Genomic DNA, 26063 nt, shown 5'->3' on the forward strand with positions numbered 1-26063 from the left:
TCAAAAGGCAAGAGCCATCACACCGAAGTTTCAGATACAATTCGTAGACAGAGTGATGCATGCATTTGTCATGGTTACCCTCAGAACAGTGATCCACATGTAATGTCATAACTGTAGAAATTTAAATGGCTTATGCTTAGCTTTTCATTAGTGTTACTTTGTTTAATATGTATCATTGTTTAATTTTCCTCATGGAGTATATTTGGTTGGTGTATGATGCCATGATGACTAATTGATTGTGTTTCATTGTTCAGTACTACTAAGGGTCAGACTGCAGCATGATGCTCCCAGGCTGAAGGGTGAGTCCTGCTACAGCCCTGATGTTGATGAAGGAGTTGCTGACAGGCTGGCGGTTATCTTCTTTGTGATAAGTATTGTCTTAACAGTTGATCAGCCACAAGATTAGTTTGATATTTATTTTCCCTCACTGGAGGAATTCAAACTGATGGAAATTATGAGAACATCTCAGTGGGTATATTTAATAATGTAAGGAAATGTAAGACATTCATCTGCAGTAATGTACAGTATATGAAAGATGTGGTTATTAACTGAAAAATGGCTGACAGTAAAATGACAATTCAGTGGCTGCTGACAGTAAAATGAAAGCTTTTCAGGCTATTTGTGCTGGATATACAGTATATATTTTTTCAGTTCACAGAAGGTGAAAATATGCATTTACAAGATTATGCAGAAATCTGAAGAGTACTTTGTGACATAAAAGATACTGTTTTGTATGTGCCTGGAGAAAAAAGGTGATTTTAAAACGTTTTAATTTAACTCATTGACTTTTATTGTTAGAATGTAGAGTCCATGCAAAAATTGGATTTGCTAATGGAAACATTAAAATTTGAGCAAAGTGGGGTCTGGAACTGGACAGCTCTCACTCTGACTTGCCACCATTCTTGATGAGGTTGAGCTCGTAGCACAGGGTCTCATAGCGGAAGGCCATCCGGATCTGTGCTACATTGGTTTTACGTATATCATTACCCTCAGGCCCCTCCTTTAGGTAGCTATCACCCAGGTAATGGAGCTTCTCCTAAGAGAGATGCCAAATGGATAGGTTGAAGAAGCAATGCCTAGTCTAGAGAAGGCCATCATATTACACTTCACACATGCCATAAGCCAAAATGTACTGGATTCGTTTTATGCCGGTGGTCAGACAAAGTGAACACAATCCAGATTAGAGTAACCTAGACCTTTTTAGACTTAGACCAGTACCTCATGGGACAGGGCACTCTGGAGGACACTGTTCCGGGAGATTTCACACATGTCACAGGTGCTGAGCTTGAACACCTGGGCTGCAATGGCATATTCTTCCATCAGTGGCTCCTGAAGAAGCAATCAGAGGTGAGTAGTTTGAACATACTCACAAACAGAAGTGAGAGGCACAAACACACATGTGACACATTAGGTCTCACCTTGGTGTAATGAAACTGCATGGGATCATCAGTGGACAGGGACACCACCAGGCCTTTCTGGTGGAACTCCAGGAGAGGGTTCTTGGCATATTCCAAGAAAAGGCTGTTGTTGCTGAGTGGAGACATGGCAATGGGAATTTGGGCCAGAAAGTACAGGTATTGTAGCACAGGGCTCTAGAGGAGGAAAGAAAAACTGTTTAAACAAACTACGATGTCAAGCCCACAACACGACTTTCCATCAAAGAGGCAGGCCATGTACCAAGGATCACGTAATGGGACAAATCAACAAAATATGGATGCATGTGGTTGTAACTAAGCGTTTTGCCAGACATTGTGTGTATTGTGCAGGGAGGGATGACAAGGATATTCTTGACAACCTAGACATGTTTAGATATTCTGATACATGTTAATACAAGGGTTATCCAGAAATGCCTTGCAGTACTGAAATGTGTGGTGTCATTAGTAGCTCCATCTATATTCTCACAATGGAATGAAATATATCATCTGCTTCAGTTAGTTTTTTGTGTTTTAAGGAAAAGAAAAATGGCAGACAAAGGCATCTTGTTTCAACAACATGTAGTAGCTGAAATTTTTATGAAGTAGGAAATTCCCATCATCCACACACAGATGGGAAAAGCAAAGGTGGGAGCACAAAAATCACCACTCAACCTCATAGGGGCTACCTATGAACTGCCTCTAACAAAAGCAAAGAAAAACATCATAAAGGGTCATGAAAATGGCAGAAGAGACTGGAGTAGGGCATCATGCATTCCAGGAGATGGAAAGTTTAGAATAGTGGAAAATATCAGAATGATTCAGACTGCCTGGGAAGCTGCGTGTCACTGTTTAGACATGGCTACAAAGAAGTTCTGTCCCAAGTGGATCTTCAAACTTCTGAAATGGAAAAATGCATCAACCAGAGTACAAAGTTCTGTATATCTGACTGACATGCAGTAATTCCCAGTTCACATCTTTGTTGAATGGTACAACTAATGTGCTTGCTGCTTTTGATGCAACCCCTGTACATAGTGCAGTTGCAGAATGTTTACCTTCTTGAGGTTCAGTCCATGAGAGATGTTGTCAGCAGTCATGAATGCAGCCAGCAGGTGAGTGATGGCTCCTGCTTCTCCACAGTGTGGTCTGAACAGGAAAGTATTCATTCCTCGCTGCCTAGAAGGCAAATAGAAATCCATCACCACCAACATAGTGTCATCATTGAGGAAAACAAATACTAACATACAAAGAACTCATTGCCACAGAAATATAGATGGAAAAGCATCATGTCAGTCTCCATCCATCCATCCCGTTTCAATAACCGCTTGTCCTAAGCAGGGTTGCAGTGATCTGGAGATTATCCCGGAACTATTGGGCACAAGGCTAAGGGCGGTACACCCTGGACGAGATGCCAGTCCATTACGGTAGAAACACAGTTACTCATATACAGCTGACTATTTTTATACTATTAGGACATATTTTTAAAAAGTCACAATTTGCCTGCTTCCCACTGAGGGTTGTCATGGTGGTAGTTACATTTAATATGATTTGGTATCAAGGACATAATGTGATTACTAAAATAATTAAAGAACAGATACTCACTTGCGGAGCTGGTTGACCATCATGACATTGGCATACATGTAGTAGATGTAATAGGTGTAGGATGGGTTCTTGGCAATGTCCCATTCTTCTGGTCTGGGGCTCTTGGTGGAGAACATGTGACCACTATGCTTGGACTCATCATCCACACTGTCAAATCCAGTAACCTGCAAGAGAAATTTAACACGCACTGATAGGTGTTCACTACAATCAATTTTCATTCTTTATTCCTCTGCGTCTTACTCACATGCCTCAGAAAAACACTAAGCTCAGGATTGCTATGGGGGTCGATGGTGGCTTGGAAAACAGGAAGGAAGATATTCTCCAGCATCTTCCCGAAGTTGGGCACAAAGTTCCTGCCTCTGAAGACGTCACTTTGGAGGGAAACAAAGAGGTGAAGTAGTGGTTCAGAGGTTGCCATTACAGCAGGGGATTTCTCTTGAAGGATTGAGGGAGATGAAGGGTGGATGTTATTGGAGGTTAAGGGCCGACCAAATCATCCACAGTATCTCACTTACAGGCACACATTAAAAAGGATCTTGAGACACAGAAGCTACCATGCACTGACATACACATGCATACACACAGGATTATAATAACCATTAAGAACGCCAGGGTCAAATTCATACCTTTTCTCCAGTTCTTACCCTAGACTTTACAAAGTCCAGGTATCCCTCAATTTACAAACTGCTTTTATTTTAAACTTTGGTACAATGCCTCTTTGATTTTTTTTTTTTTTGAAAGTCGGAACATTGCATGAGTGAAGCAGAAGTATAGTAATGTACTGTAACCGGTGCATCTGGATCTCTCAGTCTATTGCTGTTAGAAATGTGAGCGTTGGTTTAAGAAAGTGGGGCATTATTGGAAGTGTATGAAATTTCACAGGGAGTGTGTGTCTGTCATATTGGGTGTGTTGTTTAATTGAATGATTGCGGGGACGGCAGAGCAATTAGCAGAAGTTTAGCTGATGGTTTTGCGAGTATAGATGTGCATGTTAGCAACAGTGTGTAGTTTTACAAAGTTGTTGAGAATAAATGCAATGTCCTCAGTGGATCCCTGCTTTGTTAATATTGGTCATCCTGTGGAGAACCGATCAATTAACAATAAAAGTAGTGCCCTGGAGCTTTGGAAGACACAGAAAACTGCCCTGGGTTTTCCAAGCACACTGTGGGAAGCAGGGTGGCAAAAGTAACAGGTGTAACGCACTTTTGTATTGTTTTTTGTTGTACATCAATTTGGAGAAAAGCATCTGCTAAATGAATAAATGTAAATGAAAATGTTTTACATTGGGCTCAAATCATGAGTTGATAGGTGTTTTACAATGTTCTAGTGATATTTAGGAAAATTGGTTTGGGGTTGGGGGTGCGGTGGCGCAGTAGGTTGGACCGCAGTCCTGCTCTCCGGTGGGTCTGGGGTTCGGGTCCCCCTTGGGGTGCCTTGCGACGGACTGCCGTCCCGTCCTGGGTGTGTCCCCTCCCCCTCCGGCCTTACGCCCTGTGTTAACCGGGTTGGCTCCGGTTCCCCGTGACCCTGTATGGGACGGGCGGTTCTGAAAATGTGTGTGTGTGGTTTGGGGTTTTGGATGGGCTGGGTATACATTATTATTTTTCACATTTAAAAAAATGGGAAATAGGCTTTCTAGATCTGAAGTTTCAATATCTACACCGTTTTCAGGAACAAATTAATTTTGTAAACTGACAGATACCTGTATATCTCAAAGCCACACTCTCCAACTCTCTTTCCGGAATATTCTTCTCTAAAGTTTAAAATGTTCTTGAGCAATGCCAAATCGGATCACAGATGAATATTGTGATTTTCATATTTCACTCCATGTACTTCACTTCACATGCAATAGCAGCAGAAGAAGTGACAGGTGCAAACATTGGAGGTGGAAAGCATTGATTGTTTACATTTAAGATTCAAGGGATACTGTAGACTGACCTGAATATACAAAACACACACAAAAATAACATTCACATCTACAAAGAGACCTACTAAATTCGGGGTATTTGGATCATCCACTTGAGGTTGGGGGAGTAAACACGGTGCCTGTTGAACCAACAGGAGAGCTTGTTCCATTCGTTTGCATTGCACCCGTAAATGGAGAGCCGGGGCTCTGCGTACTGGTACTTGGCTTCCTCAAGGTCATTCGCCACTTCCTGTTTGGGCCAGACAGCAGAGCTCAAATGGGCTAACTTCCTTTCCACAGTCAGTATTTAAGAAGAATATCAGGGCTGTATTACGACACCTTTATGATGTTGGCAAAGTACTCTCCGTTGATGTGGTTCTCGGTCTTCAGATAGAGATCTCGCAGCTCGCTGGCACCCACTGGGTTGTACTTGGCGTTGAACTTGTCAAATCGCTGGAAGGTTTGTCTGCCCTGAATCGGGGTTGAGAAGGTTCATTAATAAATAACTAATTGATGCAGATGTCACTTGATTTTCACGTTAAATTCTTTAAAAACCCCAAATAAAGCTATAATAATTAAACACTCCAAATGATTATTAACTTCAAACTACATTAAAATTAATTTAAAATGACTGAAAAAGAAAAAATATGCCGTCTCCACTATTATTCACTTTGCTGAAACCTTTGTCAAAGGCAGCTAACAGGACTAGGTAAACAAGGTAAAAAGTTCTCACAATTTCCTCTGCAATCCCAGTTGCTGACCGATTCATCACATAAGCACATCAAATGTTTATAATCGTCCTGCTGGTTTCACTTTTATTTTCCGCACAATCAGTGAACACTTAATAATACAGACGTCCTTTTATTTATTTATAGATTATATTATGTGAAAATGTTTCGATACAACTATAATAAATAATACTTTCATAAAAAATAAATGAAATGCATCCGCTGTCTCATAATGTTTGTGGACCGATTTATCAAATGAACAAGTGAAACGTTTTATACCTTATTATTGATCGAAACAGTCAAGAACATTTGACGCGCTATAAACATGCTGGAAGAGACTTTAAATCATCATACAGTCTATACTGAATCTGAGTTTGTTTTGCAGTCAGTTACAGGCTGGGCAGGGAAAAAACAGATCACTTGGCTTCACAACAGACAGAAATTCATAAAACAGATTCAACCTGTATGTTGTTGTGACCCTGTGCTGTTCATTAAAGCAGTTTATGTACATATATATTACACAGTAAACAGTAAAGAAACAAACTGAACGATGTTTCTAGCTTGAAAAATCGGTAACTTGGCTGGTCTGAACATGAGGAGCCAGTATTATTTTTACATGATACTGTCAATAAGTTCTAAGGTTGGCCACTGTGACTCTGCTGTGTTACCCTAGGGCTGTTGTACCATTACAGGTAACACACGTATACTGATGGGCTGCAACCATAGCAGCTTTGCATGGCAACCAGTCTTAGAACTTACTGACTGTGCCAAGGCTTGCAGTGATCAAACTCATATGACGTGCTGATTTTCAGTCCCTGTGACTCAGGGCTGCACTTTGTGAGCTAATTCTACCGATCTACCTAATCCCAGTGGACCAAGAGGGTGTTTGAGACTTACAGCATGCACATCCAGCGAGTCGACGGTGAGATCATATGGGTGGAGTTTGAGGGAGGCAAATAATTCCTTCATTGTGACCTCTTTGCCCTTGAGCTTGTGCACCACGCGGTCGGCATCCACACGGTAGGACTTCTTGATGAAGCGCAGAAGGTGCTTCTGGTTCATGCAGGCGGCAGCATGGATGTGAGTGTCCACCTGTGTGAACAGGATCACCAGAGCTGGGACTCTTGAACCGTTCCTTATTCCCAACCACACAAAGTGTGTCATGTTGGCGGCACCAGGTCGATCATTTGTGCAATAAAAATTTTGTCTTAATTTCTAAAAGGAGCGGGATTTGCAATTTAAATGTTCAAGATCATGTAGCACAGCGCACAGGGCTCTACTTGTGGAACTCTGGAAAATTATTAGTATGTTCAACTACAAACACTCTCACTCAGCCACTTTCATTGACCACTTTTCCTGCGCAGGGTTGCGGCAGCCTGGATCCTATCCTGGAATGAAAGGGGTACACCCTGGACAGGATGCTGGTCAGTCACAGGATAGCCACAGACACACACACACAGAGAATTAGCACTGCACATGCCCTTGACCACATGCACTCCATGCTAATGTTTCACTTCACTACAGTTATCCTGCAATTTAGAGTGGTCAATTCACCTTTAATGCATGTCTTTGGACTGTGGGAGGAAACCAGAGCAACTCAGAGAAAACCAGCACAGGCACTGCGATAACATGCAATCTTCACACACACACACACACACACACACACATTGTCAGACTTGAACGTATGGCTAAACAACCCAGGCACCGTGAGGTGGCAACATCCAAGTAAAAACTGTAATTTGTCATTATTTATTACAGCGACCACATTTCAGCATTTCATGCACATTTCATAAGGTCAAAAAAAAATCTCCCAATTCTGGTAGATTATGTAATATAGTTTTTTTTTTTTTTTTAAAATGAGTAATTGTAATTAAACTATTTGGGCTTAAATTCCTTGATGAGGTTAGATTTTGTTGCTTTCAGGAAAGTCCATAAACCAGAACTGTAATTAATTGGGCAATTGTATAAAAGTTAAATGTACAAAGTTCATGTACACCAAAAACAAGAGTATAAATATAAGACACATTTTATCAATGTCTCAGTTCACTAAATCTTTTAGAGTAAGTCAGTTACTACTGAGTGGAACATACTTGTAGCTGAATTAACACTGACACTCAAGGACGGCCTTGCATTGAACCTCAACTTGTCCTGCTGGTTTCCACTAAATCTCAGAAATAATTAAGCTGCACTGAAATTTAAGACTTGAGTGACAAGAAGATTTGTCAGATTCTCCGACTCATTGTGTTCCAGAACTTTGGAAATACTCAAAATACACAAGTCAGATTGTACATAAATTTGCAGAACAGCCATGTTTGGTATTTGATTGAAATGTTTGTGGTGATGAATCCCAGTACTTTTACAGGAAATAATGATGAGATGTGGAGAGCTGGATACATAATAAAGTTATTTATGTGGAATGCTGCCCTGGAGGCAGACAGACGCCGGTTGGTTGTTGAGCAGGTCCGAGGGCAGGAAGAGGAGGTGAGGCGTGCAAAGGCGGTCGCATTGGTGAAGCAGGGTCAGTGGGTGAACTGGGAAGGTGTGGAGAGGAGGAAGTTGCACTGGCAAGATGTGTGGACGATGGAGGTGAGTTGCCTTAAGTTTATTGTTGGAGCAACTTATGACGTTCTACCAACGCCACAGACTGTTAAGCAATGGGCAGGTTGCGATGGTTCTTGTAAGTTGTGTGGTGGTGTGGCAACACTGAGACACATTTTGTCAGGGTGTAAGATTAGTTTGGGGCAGGGGCGCTATACGTGGCGCCATAATCGGGTTCTTAGATGTTTAGCAGGTGTGGTTGAGAGTAAGCGGCGAGTTGTTAATTCTCTGCCTGTTGGCAGGTCAGCTAGAGCAATTGATTTTGTGCGGGCAGGAAAGAGTATCACTATACAAGGACAGACGTGCCCTGGTAGGTGGGGTAACGCACTGGACTGGAAGTTGTTGGCTGACGTGGGCAAGCAGCTCCAGGTTCCGCAGGTCATTGCTGTTACTTCACTGCGGCCGGACATGGTGTTATATTCGGAGGGTGAGTGTACAGTGTACTTTGTAGAGTTAACAGTGCCGTTTGAGGATGCTATTGGGGAAGCATACGAGCGGAAACTGTTAAAGTATGCTGATCTGGTGGCAGGGGCGAGGGACCGTGGTTGGCGGGCTCATGTGAGGCCAGTAGAGGTTGGTGTTAGAGCGTTTGTGGCAAAATCAGCTACAGTGTTGTTGGGGGAGCTTGATATTAAAGGCAATGGTGAAGAAGCTGTCTGAGGGAGCAGAGAAGGCAAGTCAGTGGTTATGGTTGAAAAGAGAGCAGGGTAGTTGGGATTACAGGCTGGAGGGAGTGTGATGGTGGAAAATTAGTGGCAGGTGATGAGTAATGGAGGGCAGCTGGTGATAATTTAAGGAGGTGTGGCCTTAAGTAGGATAGTTTAAATTTGTGGAGTGGCACATTTGCAGTTGGTTTGGTAGCAGGTATGGTTAGAAGATATGTGGTTTAGCTGGTTGAGTTACCGGGGTTGCGGTAGTTGTTGAGGGTGAAGGGTATCGAACATGTGTGTGGAGAGGGGTGCGTCTGTCATGCTGGATTGCACTGTTGAACTTTCTGGAGGTGTCATGTGCCTAATTCAACAAAAAACACCAATGAAGGGAGGTGCCCACTTGATAACCATAGTCATTTTGGTGCCCGGCTGGTGTGGTTTGTTGGGTTGGTTGGTGAGTTAGGCTTGGTCTGTTGATTCGGCTTTGTTGGGGTTGGTTGATGGTTTTTTGTGTTGTTGGTTAGCTTTGGTTTGGTGATGGATCAGATGTGAATGTGGTTTGTTGGGTTTTTGTGTGGGTGGGTTAGACTTGGTTTGTTGGTTTGGTTTTTGTTGGTGGGTGTGGTTTGATGGTTGGTTGGTTGGTTGTTAGGCTTGGTTTTGCCGGTGGTATTGGTGGATGGTTTTGAGCTGACGTTTTAGACCCGGTCTGTGTGGTTTGTTGGTTAGTTTGTGTTGGTGGAAGTAGGCTTGATTGGTTTCTGTTACTGGTTGTGCTGTGGTCTGTAGGTTTTGATTTGTTGGGTGTGGTTTGGTGGTTGGTTATTGTGAGTGGGTTGGCTGGATGGCTGGTTTGTTGGGTTAGGCTTGCTTTAGGTGTTTTTGTTGGTGGGTGTGGCTTGGTGTTTTGTATTAGTCAGTTAGGCTTGATTTTGGTTATTTGTTGGTGCATTAAATCTGGTTTATTGGTTTGGATTTTGTTGATGGGATTAGTTTGTTTGGTGGGTGGGTTAGGTCAGTTAAGTGTCTTGGTTTTAAGGCATGAAGATGTATGTTGGTTATGCTGGGTGTTCTTCTCTGTGGTTGTAGGGTGGTAGGTGGACTGGGTCCTTGTGTGCAGCCGTTGAAAAATACGCACAGGGTATAACATCTTTTCCTGTGTGTCTTGAATGAATGTTTACCCAGAGGTGGTTTCCCTCCAAAAATATCAACATTGCTGTTGAGAACATAACTGACATAATGCCTGTGTGTTTCCACCAACCACTTTCATGTGACATATTGTAGATTTCACCCCCGTTGACAGTATTTTTGTTGCATTATCAAATTCTTATAGCTTCATCTTTTACTGGTGTTAGGTAGCCTATACCTTTTACCACTTTTAAAGACATTTGTCCATTTTTTGCATTATGGATTTTGTATTTTGTTGACAGTAATATTGGGAGCATATACTATTGCAAAACAGCAGCATTCTACATTCTGTACAATTTGAAAAGGTTGACACTAAGGTGAATTGTGAAAATGCAAATTCAAATTTGCATTTTTGATTCAAATATTAGGGTGAAATAAACACTCAAGCCCCTGTGGTAACAGGGAAACATTCACTTAAAATCTTTTGGAAAATCCTTTGAGATTTGAAGACGGTAATGAAAATGGTTGTTGGGATGCAGTTGCACAGTGGGCAATATTAGAACCTCATAGGCTCCTTAGCTGTGTAGTGGGTGTGGGGTTTGAGTCCTGTTCAGATTGTGTGGAGTTTGCATGTTTCTCCCCATGTTTGTACCCCCAGACACGCATGGAAGAAGGCAAAGGCAAACCAGTTGCCTTCATCCCTTACCTAGCAAACCATAAGAGTGGTTGTTACAAGTCAGGGTTCACTTGATGGCCAAGCCATCATCCCAAAAAAATGGTTGAGGTGACCTTTACTGCTCTTATTTGCTTTCTTTACTTGAGGGTTAGGAACCCTTCAGAGCTTAACTCTTGACTGACCAATTTCATTTGTTAAATGCTTTACCTTCCTACAGTTGTAGAAGTCCCTATGAGGGTTGTTCTTCAGCTCACGCATCTCTTCCATTTCATTCAGCATCTCATGCACATTGAACTTAGACAGGAGGAACTTCAGGCGCCGATGGGAATAGGTCTTCCTGCAACCCACAGGAGCAAATAAGAAAGGTCAGATGTACTAGGTGATACAACATGCTTGGATGCAACAAAGTATCAAAATACAAGGCTTTGATCAGCGGCGGAGGACTTACGCAGGGCCTTGAGCAATTAAAGCAATGAGGAAGTTCATGTCGTCAATGAAGGTGTCATAGTCAATAATGGGCAAGTCAATGGGTTTGTGATCATCTGCATCTGCCTCCGTTTTGTAGATATGGATGACGCCATGGTGCATGTGTGCCACATAACCCAGGTTCTCAGGCAGGTCCTTCGTGCAGAAGGGGTCATCACCCTCTTTGGGTGGAGGTGTAAAAACTGACATACAAACATGTACACATGTTGTGTGAAACTACTGTCTTGAAAAGCAGCATGTCCACCAATAGCCATATCTGTCTGATGAAGGGCATAAAAAGATGTTTGACTGCATGGGTAATATGTTCATGAAATCCATATCGCTGGTCCACTCCATCACTAAAGAACCCTTTTCTAAAATTTATGTAAGAAGGAATAGTTCTACCAACCCCCAGTCCACATACCTGGCAGCACCTGGTCCTCAGGTCTCCACTCATGACCCTCAATTAAGCGCAGGTATTGCGAAGTGATCATGGGGAAGCGCTGGTAGGCCATGCGCATGTATTTCTCTCTGATGCACAGGGCACGATACAGGCCCTTGCAGGATATCTCAAAATCATCCATTGTCACCTAAGGATTTAAAAGGATAGAGAGAAGGCAGTGAGGAGCAAAGAAACCCACCAGATGGTGGTGTTGAGTAGCAGTGATCACAGACTAGAGTAAGTTTGGCGCATCTCTGAAATCAAAGCTTGCTTCAAAAGAAGCTTTTCGGGGGGATTGTGGAGTTTTGTGTAAAAACAAGGGCTGGGGTGATGGGACTGAACAATGGGCTTAGTGAAACCTCTACACAAGGAACACTGAAAAATTACATTTGCAAAAGTAAAGGGCAAGATGACGGGAACATGATGCGCATAACAATTGGATAAAAGAGCATGCAAAGGTGGCAGGAAGAAGATATTAAATGCAGGATGAACACAGAGCCTCCACATACCCCAGCAGCATAGTCCCCAAGGATGGCCACCCTCTGGAATTCAGGTACCTCCAGGTAAGTGGGTGTGTCTACCTCTGGCAAAGGGGACATCGGTGCCCCTGAAAATGGCACGTCAGTAGGGACTGTTGACATGCTAAGGGATCTAGCACGTTGGAGAAGCCTCTTACTGCATATAACAGAGAGCAGGAGTAATTAGAGCTGGGGTATGTTAAGTGGGGTTTTTTTTTTTTTTTTTTTTTTACAAGCAAACTTATCCAACACTATATCTCTTGTGATCATATCATAACTACACCATATGGGTTGTTTCACTTGCTTATCTGAAAGTTTCAATGAGTACTTCAGCCAAGATCTCTGCCAGGAGATTGATGTCACTTCTCCATGAAGGATATTGGTTAAGCTTCAAATAACCAGTGTCACATTATCTTAAGTTTTACCAAAGTGAGTTGGTTTTCTTGCAGAGGACAATAGAGACTCATTCATATCTCACCGCCTCTCTGTGCTCTCCTTGGTTTCTTCCTGCAGGTGCTGGGCCATCTGTTGGTGGATGATGGGGCAGTCCTCGGCCACATCAAACAGAGAGATCTCCTCGCGCACATCCTCACTTTTTGCATCTGATGCAAATACCTTCTCTGCGAAGGCGCGCATCTTGTCGTCCATCTCTGTCAGAAGCGTCCAACAAGCATATGTACAATCTTGGAGTGGCTCTGTCTGATACCATGCAACGTTTAAACCGAGAAACATCTCTCCACAAATACAGTGATGCAGATCATCGTTCAGGCAAATTTTCTTCCTCCTTTTCCAGAAAACTGACAGGCTTTCCTTATTTTGAAAGCCAGCTTCTGATAACTTGCTACATCTCAACCTCCACTACATTCCTCCACACTCCTCCACCTCTGCCTGTTTAGTGGTCCCATGCATGAAAGGTTCAAAAGCACAAATGTTCTTGGTTCTGGCTCCAATGTGGTGGAATGACCCCCCCCCCCCCCCCCACTCATCACTGCTGAATCTCTTTACATTTAAGAGTCTAGGAGCACATCTCTTTCAGACCCACTTCTCTCCTGATCTCCTATATGCTCAGTTAGCCTGTACTATGTTATCTGTTTAATTTTGAAAAACCCTATATGCAGCTACTCATGTTAATGTACATTGGTTTATACTGTAGTATGTTGACTGCACTCAATCATGTGTCTGCATCCCAATCACTCCTTCTGTTGATGTAATGCACTTATATTAGTCTCTGAAATGTACAACTGCTAAATGAATAAATGTAAATGCTTCTGGCCACTAATTGACTGCTTATTGTAGTTTTACCAGTGATCCCAGTTTTATTTTCTTTTGTCCATTTCCATCACTGAGTGCAGGAGAGGTAAATCTTTGACTGCAGGCTAAACTCATCTCCTATACATTTGATTAGGCACACAAAGGTTCTCATACATCCACAGGCCAGAATGAAATGGACCAAAAACATTCAGTGAGCCATGGGAGAGACATTGCTGTGTATCGGCATTGTCTGCATTATCGTACGAAACCACCAGTGTGTAGTGTGAAGACACTTCACTCATTGTTATGCTCAGGCAGCAGCAGTATGTATTTTTTTCACTTGTTGCTATCTGAAGATTAAAAGCCAGAAACACACAGATTTAAATGGTTTCAACAATGTCATATGGGCAGCATGTAGTCCTTTGGGTTGGATATGAACATATTCACTGTGACTTGAGAAATGCTGCTGTATAACATTCCTGAAAGATTTTTACCAGCAATGCCACAAAACAGCATCATCACACTTTTGGAATGAAACTTCTCAGATGCATGGAAGAACACCATACCTTCTAGCTTCTTGATTTAGTGAACACATGTGGAAATGCCTGTGCCTATGGTCATATTTCAGATTTTGAAGCATTTTCAACAAACAAACACAGCTTAGTTTGATCATTCGACAGACATCCACAGGCACTGCAGCTCCGCAGGGCGTCAGTATTTACGCACACCACTGGGAAGTGGGAAGTTCTGCCTATGGCCTCTGCTCACACACAGCCTCACAAAGCCTCTGAATTCAGTGGACAGTAATCAGAGATGCATCAGTTGCAAAAAGCAGATCTAAAGCACATGGAGAAGCATCACGATGGCCTATTTGTGTCCCAAACTCATGCATTCCCTACAAAGCGTCGTTGCCTGTTTTCATCATTTATCCATTCATTTCCTCACCAGTAGCTAAGCCACTGAAGAGAACTGCACATGAATATATGGATAAATGGGTAAAATTTAGCACTTTTCTTCCTTTTTTCATGTTTGCCATGCCTTTGGCTGCCTTAAAACTGGAACTTGCGGTTATACTTACTCGCTATTTTCGCCACCAACGGTTTGAGTGACCACAGCCAAGGAAAAGGAAAGGAAAATGTCATTTTTAACACACGAACAAGGGTTCAGAAGCAGCTGTGCTCCCATTACACATCATCTCGAAGAGTGTCAACTACTTCATCCTTCTTCTAGAGGATGAACCAGATGAGAAACAAATTCATGCACTGGAGTCAAAGCCATATCAGGTGAGCAAGACTATTGGGTGAATGGATGGGTAGCTACAGTGCTAAACTGATAATGAGAAGGTGTTACCATTTCTTTTATATCTTATTTAATGTAGGTTCACTGCTTAGCTAACCCTAACCGTCATTTATAAATTATTATGTACATACACCGATCAGCCACAACATTAAAACCACCTGCCTGATATTGTGTAGGGGGTGCGGTGGCGCAGTGGGTTGGACCACAGTCCTGCTCTCCGGTGGGTCTGGGGTTTGAGTCCCGCTTGGGGTGCCTTGTGATGGACTGGTGTCCCGTCCTGGGTGTGTCCCCTCCCCCTCCAGCCTTATGCCCTGAGTTGCCGGGTTAGGCTCCGTGACCCCGTATGGCACAAGCGGTTCTGAAAATGTGTGTGTGATATTGTGTAGGTCCCCCTCATGTCACCAAAACAGCTCTGACCCATTGAGGCATGGATTCCACAAGACCTCTGAAGGTGTCCTGTGGTATCTAGCACCAAGATGTTAGCAGCAGATCCTGTTAAGTCCTGCAAGTTGCAAGGTGGGACCTCCATGAATCAGACTTGTTTTTCCAGCGCAGCCCACAAACGCCCGATCGGAGTGAGATCTGAGGAATTTGGAGGCCAAGTCAACACCTTGAACTCTTTGTCATGTTCCTCAAACCATTCCTGAACAATTTTTGCAGTGTGGCAGGGCCACTGTCATCAGGGAATACCGTTGACATGAAGGGGTGTACGTGGTCTGCAACAATCTTTAGGTAGGTCGTACGTGTCAAAGTAATATCGACATGAATGCCCGGACCTAAGGCCTTGGGTGCCCATGACCCTATTGCCAGTTCAGTGGTTGTCCTTCCTTGGACCACTTCTGCCAGGTACTAACCACTGCATACCGGGAACTCCCCACAAGACCTGCCGTTTTTCAGATGCCTTGACCCAGTTGTCTAGCCCTCACAATTTGGCCCTTGTCAAAGTCGCTTAGATCCTTACACTTGCCAGTTTTTCCTGCTTCCAACACATGAAATTCAAGGACTGACTGTGCACTTGCTGCCTAATACATCCCAACACCTTGACAGATGCCATTGTAACAGGATAATCAATATTATTCACTTCACCTGTCAGAGGTTTTAATGTTGTGGCTGATCAATGTACATGTGTATATGTTTTCGGATAGAGTTAAAGTCTTTTTTTGGGAATAACTGAAATTTGTGTTCCATTTGTGTTCATGCCTTAAGCTGGGAGTAAGAATAATAAAGAAAAGGAACTTTTGAAAGGAATGAGGGAAATCAAGTGTCTAAAGTGGATTCATACATCTATGATGTGCATATTGGGTTTATGAAATAACTCCATGCAGACATCAGATGTTTGTTTCCACAGGCAAGGGACTTGTAAATCCCATCCCATGCCAAGAAAATGCATGACTCAGTGATCTATCGACAAAGTGGAATTCATCGAATCCGAACTTTGCTACTGAGACCAAACAAGACAGACAGGTCTGCATGTTGAATCTTGTTTGTGGAGTTTTAGAGGTCTGGAATCAAACAAACATTCCTATCCAGAGCTCTCATGTAGTTCCTGTGGAGAAGATATTGCGAGATCATTGTTCTTTCATTTTTCCCCAATTTGGCCAGCATGTCATCCTGAGCCATGGAAAGTGAGTGAACAATGAAAGAAAGAATGAATATTGTTGTCCTTTCTCTGCTGGTGTTCCACACCACTCCATCTCATGCTATGATTTCTCTAGACTGTTCATACTTACAGTCTTCCTCAGCTGGACCAAAGGCCATTTTTTCACCAGAGTAAGACAGGAAGGAGGTAAAAGGGGTGACATTAATCATTAAAGAACAAGACGAAAATGACTAAGGCGTTGCTGGGAATACACTTTGCTGGCTGCTAGCTCGGGATCTGTTCCTTGGTCCCTTATAAGGATGACCGTTTGAACAACTAACTCTGCCATGGTCAGTCCCAAACCTGGCTGAGAAAGGAGAGCTGGGCAAGGGGGTAGCTACCCCACACCGTACAAACCTTGCCAGCTACAGAAATGCCAACAAGGAGACTTCATGACATCTCAGCTCTTAGGGATGCCTGGAGAGCCCTTGTTGGCAGCTTATGCCCCAGGAGGGGTGGAAGGCATAAGAAGAAGAATTTGAACAACTGCCAGCATTGTCCTGTTACTACTTCAGGGTACTGTGCTGTTGTATCTTCGGTTCTCTAGGACAGTTGGTCCCGGAACCTACTTCAGGATAGTCATGCTCCTTTGAAGCACTGTCGGGGAGGGAAGATACCAATAGCTGTGCCCAGTTGCTGTAAACAAACAGCGGCATCTAGTTGCCACACCTCACTAATGGGAATGTACTTAATTATTGTACTAGTTGCCATGGCTTCCAATTGACTGTTTGAACCTGTGGCTTAGTGACAAATGGCTCACTGAAGGAGAGAGAAACCAGAAGTGACAGTTCTGAAGTTCAGTGTCTTTACTGCCTGTTGCTCTTCCTTTTTCCCAGACCATGTTCTCATCCCATGCTCTTATGAACCTGCATTTTAGTTCAACAGACCCAAGCATTATCTAAGGTGAAGAATCAGGACGGTGATGCTGAATTCTCGGACTCGAAAAGACCCAAATTGCCTCTACTCTACCTCATTGACCCAGTTACTCTTGAAAGCAATGCGAGCAGAGAACCGGAATGCAATGAAACACCTGCTGACCATGATCTCAAAACAACAACTAGATGTTCATGAGGAGGTAAACCAGTAACGCCTCCATGGGGTTTTCCAACACAGGGATCACCCACCGGTGACTGGCACTGCAGCCCTTTAAATTTTGGGTGATCTGCCAGCCAGCAGCTGCACTAGTCACACTTGATTTCATCTCCCCTTGGATTTTTGCTGGGTAGGCCTAGCAGTGCAGGATAACTGGCACGCAAAGAACGGAGAACTCTAACACTAACAGTGACTTCTCCATAACACACGTATCTAGTAACCGTAAACAGATTTCTGTTTGCTGTGGGGCCAGATTGCTTATTTAAATGCCCACCTTAAGATGAGAAAGAGTCAAGGTGTGGCCAGGACACCCTGTAGGGTTAGGGTGGTTGGGTGGATGTCAGTATGGCTTTTAGGGTCAAGATTAGAGTTAATGTGTAGTAAGTATAGCCTCACACAGGACCTTATTTCTGGGCCCAGTGGGACGAAATGGTGTGTCAGTAACAAAAAGGAAGTGGACTAAGTAGAAAAAATTTTCCAGCAATATTACAAAACTAGAAAAACGTCTTTGAAACTTAAATTCAATGTTAATTACAAGAAATAGCAAGTAGAGTTAGGCATCAAACCCATTTTTCAAAACGAAATTAAAGTTAACCTTCAAAAGACCTATATTGCCCTTATAAATCTTGCGACTAGTTTACAAGCTATGAAAGATGAATATATGAACTGATGTTAACACGTCTTTTTGATGTTTGTAAATCTTTTAGACCTCAGTTGTAAAACGACATGTTTAATTGTAACACTAACTTGCAAACAATATAATACTAGTAGATGTAAGTAAAATACAATTTGTCAGACCACCAATATCCCGACAATAAACTTGCAGCTTGGATGGTCGCATTAGAAATTTTAAGATAATTTTTTTCTCTTTTTTCCAAATAGATGTGAATTTTCTTTCTTAATGTTCTGTAATGGTCTGTAAACACAACCTGCATTGACCTGTGTCAATAAAACTCACCCATACTGAACAGAAGTGTGGGACCAGCTTAACTCAAGACCTCCACAGTGTTTGCAGCGCTTGTCCCTGAATGGAGGTGACTGTTATAGCACCAGTAAGAAGCAGCTTTTTGTTACCATGGAGATGAAAGTGGAGATAATAAACAAAGATGAAAATGTCAGTAAGATGTTTATTCTTAACATTAAACTTTGTCCCATTTTCTCAGAGCTTTGACGTAAGTTACTCTGCTCATGAGCTAGGTTGTCAAGGCAGTACTGAATTCAGCAGTAAACTCTGATTGGGGAGAAGAAAACTTTGATTGGTGAACAATAAACTCTAACTGGTCTCTCCGCAAAGAAACCATGTTAACCCAGTATATCATTGACACATTTGCGTTATATAGGTGACAAATGTCACCTGGCCATGTGACGGAGGGTAGCCTCGGAGGCATGACAACCGGTTTGAACTCATTTCACATCACTGTCCTATTACCTTTGATTAATGCACTTACCCTGAAACGATCCACTATAAATACCCTGTTGTAAAATTGGATAAAGTGATGCAAGTCCCCTTGGACAAAGGTGTTGGCTAAATAACAAAGTAACTGTTTTTTTCATAAAAATTGATTTTCACACTAAAGAAAGAAGCTAAATCATTACATTCCACTGTGTTTCTCAGTCTCCCAAACTGAGAGTGCAGATAATTACAGAAATTTTAAAATTGTCCTGTCTTTAGGAGTTAGAGGTGAAAATTGTGACTATACTTGACTAGGTAAGAGGAAAAGTATAACTGACAGCCAGCAGTGGCCACTTGTACCAACAGACGAAATCAGTCAACACTGAGAAGCTTTTGCTGTTGGTTCACAGTAAAAGTTACCTGAATGGTTTTACCGGAAAACTGTCGACTGACACTGGCCAATAACATCCATAGAAGAAGATGTGTCATTGTAAAGGTGTGTGTTTTTATTGCTTGCAGTAAAAGTAACTTCATTGGTTTTAAAGGGGAGTGCATTAAAACACTGAGCATGAACAATTTAGAAACATTGAAGAAAATAATACAGAATTAATTGAGAAAAAGAACATTTAGAGCATTTTAAAGCTTAAAAGCATAATTGCCAAGAACTACTCCCCTTACTCATGTAACTGGTTTAATTCACACACACACACTTTCAGAACCGCTTGTCCCTTACGGGGTCACGGGGAACCGGAGCCTACCCGGCAACACAGGGCGTAAGGCCGGAGGGGGAAGGGGACACACCCAGGACGGGACGCCAGTCCGCCACAAGGCACCCCAAGCGGGACTTGAACCCCAGACCCACCGGAGAGCAGGACTGCGGTCCAACCCACTGCGCCACCGCACCCCCTTGGTTTAATTCATTCCATGAATTATCCATAGGTGGCATGGTGGCGAGGGGGGTGCGGTGGCGCAGTGGGTTGGACCGGGTCCTGCTCTCCGGTGGGTCTGGGGTTCGAGTCCTGCTTGGGGTGCCTTGCGATGGACTGGCGTCCCGTCCTGGGTGTGTCCCCTCCCCCTCCGGCCTTGTGCCCTGTGTTACCGGGTAGGCTCCGGTTCCCCGTGACCCCGTATGGGACAAGCGGTTCTGAAAGTGTGTGTGTGTGTGTGTGTGTGTGTGCCTTTGCAGCCTTTCCCAATCGCTTCTGCACTTTCATTTCAATATCTCTATGACATATCTTCATAATTTGGCTCATGGACATTTATGATATAAAGAAATGAAGTTAATAAAATTGCTGCCTATGTCTTTCACAGCGTACAGTGTGCACACACTATGACATTACTGTAGAGGAACTGTAATATTATTGAATAACCCTTGACATGACATGATCTTAATCTCATCATGAGAATAAGGCTTTATTTATGATAGCAGTCCGTGTTGCTATGGCAACATACAGGGTAATGTAGAGGTTAAAACAATATAACTAGCCAGAAAACAGCCAGACTGACACCACTGAGGGGGTTATTTCACCTTATTTCACTTCATTCTCAGTGAGAATAAGGACCAGCGGAAGGGGATGGTGGACCTGCAACAAATATTTGCTCAGACTTGAGGAAGGTCATTTCAGCATCGAGCTGCATGACCACAAACAATGACCTGAAAAGTTTGAAGGAACAAGACTTCAAACCTAAAATGACGATCCTCACTGACCGTCATTACGTTGCATTAAGAGAACCTATTATTCACATGTGTGTTTGTGTATGGAAGCCTCTGGAAAGTTCTTTGTGGGTGGAACTCTGGTCCGTTGAGCACAACATTTTCTTTGAACAACCCTGACTCGTTCTGTATTACTAGTCCAGCACCTAGTTTACATTTGTGGGCCGTGGTGCCAAGACACCTGCGATCGACTCCCCGTGAGCCCTAAATCACTCCTCTGTGTATTTGGGTTCATACCGTATCTTCTACTTCTCATATTTTATTGAAGTTTCTTTTGTCTTAAACCTGATTGCTTCATGAGCCTCAACCATGAGACATGGGTCTCTCTGGACATAAATATCTGTCCTCTTCGGGGGGGGGTCCTCAGAGCACTTTGTGACTTCCTATTGCTGGCAGTTTTCTGTGAATATCTTTGTAGGACTTCGGTGGGCTCACCACCTGCCGGAGAAACCGTAAGGGGCCGGTGCGTTGTGATTTGGGCGGTGGTCGGGGCCGAGTGCCCGGCCGACCCAAACCTCGGGCGCCAACTCTGGTTTTTGGGACTTGGAATGTCACCTCACTGGCGGGGAAGGAGCCTGAGCTGGTGCGGGAAGTCGAGAGATACCGTCTAGATATAGTCGGGCTCACTTCCACTCACAGCTTGGGTTCTGGAACCACTCTACTCGATCGGGGGTGGACTCTCCACTATTCTGGCGTTGCCCAAGGTGAGAGGCGGCGGGCTGGTGTGGGCTTATTAATAGCCCCCCAGTTCAGCCGCCATGTGTTGGAGTCTACCCCGGTGAATGAGAGGGTCGTCTCCCTACGCCTTCGGGTCAGGGAACGGTCTCTCACTGTCGTTTGTGCTTATGCGCCTAGCGGCAGTGTAGAGTACCCGGCCTTTTTAGAGTCCCTGGGGGGCGTGCTGGAAAGCGCTCCCACTGGGGACTCTGTCGTTCTACTGGGGGACTTTAACGCCCACGTGGGCAGCGACAGTGATACCTGGAGGGGCGTGATTGGGAGGAACGGCCTCCCTGATCTGAACCCGAGCGGTGAGTTGTTATTGGATTTCTGTGCTAGTCGCGGTTTATCCATAACGAACACCATGTTCATGCATAAGGGTGTCCATCAGTGCACTTGGCACCAGGACACCCTAGGTCGGAGGTCGATGATCGACTTTGTAGTCGTTTCTTCTGACCTTCGGCCATATGTCTTGGACACTCGGGTGAAGAGAGGGGCTGAGCTGTCAACTGATCACCACCTGGTGGTGAGTTGGATTCGATGGCGGGGGAAAAAGCTGGACAGACCTGGCAGGCCCAAACGCATAGTGAGGGTCTGTTGGGAACGTTTGGCGGAGGCCCCTGTCAGAGAGGTCTTCAACTCCCACCTCCGACAGAGTTTCAACCAGGTCCCGAGGGAGGTGGGGGACATTGAGTCCGAATGGACTATGTTCCGCTCCTCCATTGTCGGTGCGGAGGTTCGGAGCTGCGGCCATAAGGTCTCCGGTGCCTGTTGCGGCGGCAATCCCCGAACACGGTGGTGGACACCGGAAGTAAGGGATGCCGTCAAGCTGAAGAAGGAGTTCTATTGGGCCTGGCTGGCTCATGGGACTCCTGAAGCAGCTGACAGGTACCGACGGGCCAAACGGAGCGCGGCTCTGGCAGTCGCCGCGGCAAAAACTCGGGCTTGGGAGGAGTTCGGTGAGGCCATGGAGGAAGACTTTCGGTCGGCCTCAAAGAGATTCTGGCAAACCGTCCGGCGACTCAGAGGGGGGAAGCGGTGTTCCACGAACACTGTTTACAGTGGAAGTGGTGCGCTGCTGACCTCAACTGAGGATGTTCTCGGGCGGTGGAAGGAGTACTTTGAGGATCTCTTCAATCCCTCCGACACGCCTTCCGTAGAGGAAGCTGAGGCTGGGGACTTGGAGGGGGACTCGTCCATTACCCTGGCTGAAGTTGCTGAGGTAGTCAAAAAACTCCTCGGTGGCAAGGCTCTGGGGGTGGATGAGATCCGCCCCGAGTTTCTCAAGTCTCTGGATGTTGTGGGGCTGTCTTGGCTGACACGCCTCTGCAGCATCGCGTGGAGTTCGGGAACGGTGCCTCTGGACTGGCAGACCGGGGTGGTGGTCCCTCTTTTTAAGAAGGGGGACCGGAGATTGTGTTCCAACTACAGGGGGATCACACTCCTTAGCCTCCCTGGGAAAGTCTATGCCAGGGTACTGGAAAGGAGAATCCGACCGATAGTCGAACCTCGGATTCAGGAGGAGCAATGCGGTTTTCGCCCTGGCCGTGGAACACTGGACCAGCTCTATACCCTCACTAGGGTGCTGGAGGGTTCGTGGGAGTTTGCCCAACCAGTCCATATGTGTTTTGTGGATCTGGAGAAGGCATTCGACCGTGTCCCTCGTGGCATCCTGTGGGGGGTGCTTCGGGATTATGGGGTTCGGGGCTCGTTGCTACGGGCTGTTCGTTCCCTGTATGACCGGAGTAGGAGCTTGGTTCGCATTGCCGGCAGTAAGTCAGACCTGTTCCCGGTGCATGTTGGACTCCGCCAGGGCTGCCCTTTGTCACCGATTCTGTTCATTATCTTTATGGACAGAATTTCTAGGCGCAGTCAGGGAACGGAGGGTGTCTGTTTTGGTGGCCGCGAGATCTCGTCTCTGCTTTTTGCGGACGATGTGGTCCTGTTGGCTTCATCAAGTCAAGACTTGCAGCGTGCACTGGTGAGGTTTGCAGCTGAGTGCGAAGCGGCGGGGATGAGAATCAGCACCTCCAAATCCGAGGCCATGGTTCTCAGTCGGAAAAAGGTGGATTGCTCCCTCCGGGTTAGGGGGGAGTTGCTCCCTCAAGTGGAGGAGTTTAAGTATCTCGGGGTCTTGTTCACGAGTGAGGGAAAAATGGAGCGGCAGGTCGACAGACGGATCGGTGCGGCGTCCGCAGTAATGCGGTCATTGTACCGGTCTGTTGTGGTGAAGAGGGAGCTGAGTCGTAAGGCGAAGCTCTCAATTTACCGGTCGATCTACGTTCCTACCCTCACCTATGGTCATGAACTCTGGATCATGACCGAAAGAATGAGATCGCGGATACAAGCGGCAGAAATGAGTTTCCTCCGCAGAGTGGCTGGGCGCACCCTTAGGGATAGGGTGAGGAGCTCAGTCACCCGGGAGGAGCTCGGAGTAGAGCCGCTGCTCCTCCGCATCGAGAGGAGCCAGTTGAGGTGGCTCGGGCATCTGTTCCGGATGCCTCCTGGACGCCTCCCTGGGGAGGTGTTCCGGGCTTGTCCCACTGGGAGGAGGCTTCGGGGCAGACCCAGGACACGTTGGAGAGACTATGTCTCCCGGCTGGCCTGGGAACGCCTTGGGGTTCCCCCAGAGGAACTGGAGGAGGTGTGCGGGGAGAGGGAAGTCTGGAGGACTCTGCTCGGACTGCTGCCCCCGCGACCCGGCCCCGGATAAAGCGGAGGAAGATGGATGGATGGATGGATCTTTGTAGGAATCGCAATTGTATTAAGGGGTTAGGGTTAGGTTCTTGACCCCTACCGGTCAGGGAACCTTAACCATGGAATGGAAACAGATCAACGGTGGGAAGCTGTGAACTGTTGCTACAGAACTAGGACTTCTGGGATATACAGTATACACACTTTCAGCATAAAGCAGTTTGATTAATTTAATGTCGGGGGTCTAAAGACTTCCTTCTCAAACCTCTTCAGAATTTTAATGACATGAAGCAAAGCAACGTAAGGGCTCTCTTCATGGAATTTAATTGCATCTTGTGTTACATCTATCTGTCCCCTTGGGTAATGTAAGCCCAGTACAGAATGTAGTACAGGTATACCCCACAGGTACACAGTCTCCCGCTTTACAGATTTTCGGTCTAATGGCAATAGAGAAGTTGTAGCCATGTTTGGTACACAGTCCGACTGCTCCTGCTACTACACACCTTTTCACCTGAGAGAAATATTACATTTCTCTCATACTTCGTAACATCAAGCTAATGAACACTGAAAACATTTTTATTGCCTTTTCTGCTCATCTCTACCAAAGGTGCCAATAATTCTGGAGTTCATGCCACAGTATATTGAGGTATAGTGAGTACCTGCTAGTAAAGTTGGTGTGATAATATTTTAGAATAGATTTTTAACCTTTGATATTGCTTTATTACCTTGACCATGAGGAGGTCAGAGCTCCATCTTCTTAAGTGTGACTGAAGGTCTTCATTACCAGAGCCCTGATATTTGATCTCTGGGAATTTGCTGAGTGGCTGTGGGTGTCAAACTACACTGCTGAGACACCACTTCTCTCACGACATCTTGTACATCTTCCCTTCCTCTCTCATAATCCTTCTTCTGCAACCACTACCCTTTCCATCCTGAAGTTTTTGAGCTATGGAATTGACACATATGGCGTTTATGCTGCAAGATGTCATGTAATCCACTATTCCCCGAAGATTCTGATGCCCAGAAGCAAAGGACTGTCCCATCAGCCCACCTACTTAACTTTAACCAGTGTGTCCAGCAAGAGTCCAGCAGGCCTCTCCACATTCTCACATTTGGCCACTTAGAAATAAGTGTACAAGCTAAACACTGGGAATGAGAACCAAGCACAGGTGACAGAAAAGGCATCACAACATTTAATTCCAGCCTAATATCATTTCTACAGCTTTTTTATGCATTCACTCATTTATATTGGGCTGGAAACGAAATAGTGTATCTGCAATTTGTTCCATTGAAAAAAGCAAAAAAGATATTCGCTCTGCAATTGTGTGTCTCTTCTTCACGGTAATTATTAGTGTTGCAGAGCTTTGAGGAACACGGTACTTAGCATATTCCAGCAGTACAAGTTACCGTTGTATTTATACTCACAGGAAACATACTTTTAATACCTGACAAAGTGACATGGGTCCAGTTTCTCACAGTACCCCTGACATTTTGTAGGTTACACACAGCACATTCAATGGAGTGTTCAGAACCCCTGCCTTTGGATCCAAAGGTCATAGGTTCAGTCCCCACCTCTGCCTGTAGCACCCTTGAGCAAGGGACTAACCCTAAATTGCTCCATTAAAAAAAAATAAAATTACCCAGTTCCATAAATGGGTAAATAATTGTAACTAACATTTTAAGTCACTTTGGAGAAAAGCATCAGCTAAATGAATAAATGTAAATACTGTATAAGGGTAACCCTAAAGTTCAACATAAAATAAAACTTCAAAGGGGCACAAAGGCCACAAGGTCAGAAAAGCAAACAAATGTATTAAAATTATTTTACTGATTGAAACTAAAACAGCCAACTATTACAAGATAAAGCACATGATTCCCAGACCCATACAGTGGGTCTGAGGGGTAGCTGCATCACATATAGGAAGAAGAGTGGAACCCTGGTCCTTGGAGACAGCCATACATGCAGGTACCAACAACTTACCTGGCATTTTCACGCGAGGCATGTTGACAGCAGACAAGGGTGCGGGACACTCGGAATGGCGCTTGGCCGCTGGGACGACAGGCTACTGCAATGTTGCAATGCAGAAAGGTCCAGTTCACTAGTGTGGATGTGCCCCTCTGCCCAAGCCCCTCATATGT

The 26063-nt window shown here is 44.7% G+C and overlaps 1 protein-coding gene across 2 annotated transcripts; it reads right to left on the reverse strand.

The window, feature by feature from the left end:
- Nucleotides 1–766: 766 nt before the first annotated feature.
- Nucleotides 767–26053, reverse strand: ampd1 (adenosine monophosphate deaminase 1 (isoform M)). 2 transcript variants are annotated; one of them, XM_018742101.2, is made up of 16 exons: nt 25906–26053; nt 14455–14457; nt 12604–12775; nt 12117–12282; nt 11590–11755; nt 11149–11368; nt 10908–11037; nt 6546–6740; nt 5260–5391; nt 5007–5170; nt 3259–3385; nt 3015–3178; nt 2468–2588; nt 1419–1592; nt 1219–1329; nt 767–1036 (listed from the first exon to the last, which is right to left on the reverse strand). In XM_018742101.2, exons 1-16 carry the CDS (start codon nt 25925–25927, stop codon nt 881–883), a joined length of 2223 nt encoding a protein of 740 aa, XP_018597617.1. In that variant the 5' UTR covers nt 25928–26053; the 3' UTR covers nt 767–880. The 2 variants fall into 2 exon arrangements, with proteins under 2 accessions (XP_018597617.1, XP_029105043.1); XM_029249210.1 differs by lacking the exon at nt 14455–14457.
- Nucleotides 26054–26063: the final 10 nt, after the last annotated feature.

Source organism: Scleropages formosus, chromosome 25, assembly GCF_900964775.1.
Source record: "Scleropages formosus chromosome 25, fSclFor1.1, whole genome shotgun sequence".
Classification (NCBI taxonomy): Eukaryota; Metazoa; Chordata; class Actinopteri; order Osteoglossiformes; family Osteoglossidae; genus Scleropages; species Scleropages formosus.